General features: G+C 33.4%; 1 protein-coding gene across 1 annotated transcript in view; it reads right to left on the bottom strand.

Annotated features, from left to right (window-relative positions):
• The window catches only part of LOC132170086 (F-box/FBD/LRR-repeat protein At5g56420-like), a 4765-nt gene extending 847 nt beyond the window's left edge, over nt 1-3918 (bottom strand). Inside the window, exons 1-3 of the mRNA XM_059580993.1 lie at nt 2956-3918; nt 2651-2806; nt 2323-2545 (exon numbers count right to left, since the gene is read on the bottom strand). Of these exons, the coding sequence (XP_059436976.1) occupies nt 2323-2545; nt 2651-2806; nt 2956-3918 (1342 nt within the window). The remainder of the gene's footprint in view (nt 1-2322; nt 2546-2650; nt 2807-2955) is intronic.
• Nucleotides 3919-4480: the final 562 nt, after the last annotated feature.

Genomic DNA, 4480 nt, shown 5'->3' with positions numbered 1-4480 from the left:
ATTTTTTTCTAAAAACAAAACCTTTTTTTTAAAAAAAAAGAAAATGTAATATTAATCAATTATCTACCGTAGATTCGTCAAACTCAAGACTAACTTGAATTTTAGATATGTCCAAAAAAAAAAAAAAAAAAAAAACTTGAATTTTAGATATGAGTTTTTTTTTTTTTCAAGTCTAATATGTTATTCTCCGTCAATCTTACCCACCAATGCCCCTCATTAGTCACTACTATCTTTTTCAGCCTCTCCGCATTCAATTGTTGAAGATGCTCATATTTGTTATCCAAATTACTCACAATTTAAACAAAAAATTGCCAAGATCTACGGGTGCAAAGGCGGTTAGCGGTTAGTGGCAATAACCGCTAACCGTAACCGCATTAGTGATTAGTAGATTTCACTAACCGCCGGTTAGCAGTTAGCGAAATAAATAATTGCCCGCTAACCGCTTTTTTAAAATTGAGCTTTTTTGGGGCTTTTTCTTTTACCCTCTTTTTTTTTTTCTTGTATTTTTAATATCTTCTTGTGCCCAATTGCTATAAAAAGTGCCCATATTAAAAAATCAAAAATATTTGACCCAAAATTTAGGATCACCAATCCTAAATTTGTACATTTGTTCTTGTTTTTGTTTTGACTACAAATTCATATGCAAATGTTTGACCCAAATACAGAAAAATAAAAAATATTTGACCCAAATATTTGGGCTTATTATATAATCATATGATTTAATGATCAAGTCATCATTTGATATAATCATATCAATTATAGTGATAATATATAAATTACTAAAATTATAACGATAATACATTAATACTTAAATTGTGTTTATAAGTAACACATTGGTCATTGTTTAATCCAATGTCAATTACTTAATTTGATATTATATGAATCATATCATCATTGTATATTAATAATATGAAACTTGAAGTCTTGAATAAAGTATTTGAATTGTCATTGAATCATATGATTAAGTATTAATATTATACATTTATATTATTCATATGCATATGTAGACTTATATAGACTTATAACATATATAGACTTATAAGTTTATAACATACATTGGAAATAAGTCTCTAGATATTTAATTGTTGTATTAGTATGAATTGGTATACTTATGAGTTATGTCATATTATATATGTATAATTTATTATTATATAATCAAATGATTTAATGATCAATCTCATGGGATATAATCATATAAATCATAGTGATAATATATTAATACTCAAATTGTGATTTAATTATTTAAAAAAAAAAATTGTGATTTAATGATAAAGTGATTATGTTATATGTATAAATATTTTTATAATTATAATTATAAAAATATATTATATAAAAAGGCGGTTAGCGGTTACGGTTAGTAAACCCAATAACCGCTAACCGCTAACGGCTAGGCGGTTATAACGGTTAGGCAGTTAGGGGTTGATACGGTTAAGCGGTTAAAGCGGTTAATGGTTAGCAGGCGGTTAAAAACCGCCAACCTTTGCACCCCTACCGAGATCTTTTCTTTAAACAAACAGTGAAGTCAGCATCACATATAACATCAAATGGCCTAAAAAAAGCATGCAGTTAGTTAACCTGAGAAACTTTTTCAAACAATAAAATAATAGTGAGGCTTGCAAGTTTAAGACAAAGATGCAACTCCTTGGACGCCACGGAGTTCCTAAATGTTTTAGGATTGGTACTCCCTGTTAGTCGGTAAAACGACAAAATTACTTCTTAAAAAAAAGTAAATAGATCACTTTCATTTCATTTAAAATAGAGAGGATCTAGGTCCAAGATTGAAGGCGAATAAGCCTTACATTTACATTATTTCTTTTGAAAAATAAAAAACAGAATTTAATGTCTTTTTTTTTTCCTACACACTATAATAAATATCTAGGGTCCTATATAACGTGAAATTCACATATTTCTTTAACATTCTTTAACAGTAATGTATTACTCTTGTACTAACTTGAAAACTCATACAAACATTAATTTTTGAGAACCCAACCATTTATTAAAGTGGATTGAAGGAAACTTCATCTGAAATGATTTGGAGAAAATTTGTATCCAAAAATTAAAAGAGTAGCCTAATTGAACTAAGACAATGAGAGAACAAGAAATAAAAATAAAAAGCAAATACTAAAATATTGAGCAAAACCTTAATCATTGAGGGATTTAAAGGCCAAAAAGACAGGAATTTCATAGCTTCTCTCTAGAGCAAGAGCTCAAGAAAAGTCCATTACAAAACGATCCTACATTGTTTTTTAGCAGAATAATCATAACATTCCAAAACAATTTTACAATTTTGTGACCCTCTAGAAAGCTCCATCAGTTGTGTACAAGCCTTCAGTTGCTTCTCTAAGTTCCCTCCAACATTCACTGAAGATATAACTACTTCTTCCAAGACAATTGCCTTCTTAAGCAAAAATTTTATGGCAGAAAGCTTCTTCTCATCTACATCGTAACGATTGACTTTAATCCACTTGAGATGCGACAAGAAACATGGAGGCACTGGACACAATATCCTATCATCTTCTTCACAACTTGACAACAGATTGATGTCCTAAATGACCATTTCAAAATAAATGTTTTATCCATCATTGTAAATCAACACTCATAAGAAAGAATAGATACAAGATAAAAGACATTGTAGATCATGTGAGCTTACACGCAAAATTTTCAAATTCTCAAGACAAGGAAAACTTTGCAATATCTTCAGCAGTGCTTCACAGTCAAGATCAAGTGACGTTCCATTCAACTCCAAATCCTTCAGGTTATTGAACGTAGGCATATTAGTTAGGAGTTCTTCTGCATGTATCAAAACCTAAGTGCAGGATAAAGAATGCATCAAAATTAAAATACTCACAAGAACAAAGCAAATTAAAATGACAAACACGTTATAAAACTAATGTAGGACTCAATAGTAAGAGATTGGATGGGATGGGGGTAAATCATAGAAGCAGGCATATATACCATAACCACTTCAGAGGAAAGTTTTAGGAATTGCACGTTGGAGAGCCCAGTAAGAAGCTTATGCATGCGATCATGGGCATCAGCTTGAGACTCATGTAAGTCAATCTCTGCCTTTTCCAGTTTGAATGACTCATATAAGCAATATTCGCCAAACAAAAGACCCCTGTAATGAAATTCTTTGAGCCGAACTCCAGAAATCATAACCTGACAACCTTCCCAATTACTCCAATCTGGCCTCTCAAAGTCCACTACGCTCAGAAATTGAAGCTTGGGAGAGGATATACGCACAACCTTGAGATTCCTCCAGCCGCAAATGTATAATTTCAACTTCTCAAGGACTGGCAGACCAGAGAAAAACTGCTGGGTCAAGTACTCATCCGAAAATGTAACATTTTCCATAGTCAAGACCTTGAGATTGGAGAAACAAATCGTAGTGGGAAGCTTGAGTATACCCGACATATCAAGGTGTAAGCTTATGAGTGTCTCACAAGTAAACAAGCAATAAGGCAGTGAAAATTCTCCGTTGAAGATTTCAAGATTAATATTCAAATCTTGAACATTATGCTTTATTGCAACAGAGATCCACATATGAACACGAGATGCATCATGTAACTCATCAGTGACATCACAACAGAGAGCGAATCGTTTTATATCATAGGAGTCACGAAGACAGAGAACCCTGTCCACAAAATTCATAAAAAGCGTTCTCTTACTCTTTCTCTTACCACGCAAGATTCCATAGAGGTTAAAATCTAGATTGGGAATAGAATCCCATAGGTAGTCCCACCTTTTAGAAAGTAGGCTTGTCCCAACAGCATCTTTTGTTGGAAGAAAGGAAAGGATGTGTCGAAGAATCTCCTCAGGTAAGTTTCCTAAGTTTTTGCTGGTCTCATCAATGTCCTCTTCTTCATTCAGTTTCTGCTTTTTCTTTTGGGATTTTTGGATAACAGAAGTAGTCTCCATAACTCAGATGGTTACCCCGGTTCCTGATACATCCAATACTTTGTCAGAAACAGCAACATCTATAAAAGGCAATATTCCGGCAATGAAAACTTCATAGAAAATCATTAACATCTGAGATACAAAGTTACAAGCATTCAGCTAAACAAAAGAAGCATTACAAAGGGTCTATTTTCATCTACAAACATTGAGCAAATGCAAAACTTTCGCTTTTACTTAAGCATGATACAGACAAAGGTTGGAGGGTTACCGCTCATGCCACTGGCGGGAACTAAACGACGTCGTTTCTCATAGATGGATTGGTGTTTGTATTGGAGTTTAGCGAAAGAGAACCACAACGTGTTTTATAGGTCTGTTTTGAGTAATGGAAGGGGGTCTCTCTGTTCTTGGTTCTTGGGCAGAGGAAGCGGAGCAGACGCGGAAGTTTGGGGGTTTTCGCTATTCGGCGCAAAGACGGCTGAGATTTAGTGAGGTTTTCAAAGCTCAAGAAGGTAGAAAATGCATGGGTGACGCGTGCAACAAATCCAGCAAACCGATGTAAAACAAAAAAAAAAGGACGGCTGAG

This window comes from Corylus avellana, chromosome ca2 (genome assembly GCF_901000735.1).
Source record: "Corylus avellana chromosome ca2, CavTom2PMs-1.0".
NCBI lineage: Eukaryota > Viridiplantae > Streptophyta > Magnoliopsida > Fagales > Betulaceae > Corylus > Corylus avellana.
Note: the sequence above shows the minus strand (reverse complement) of the source record. Positions and strands in the feature narration are given on the sequence as shown.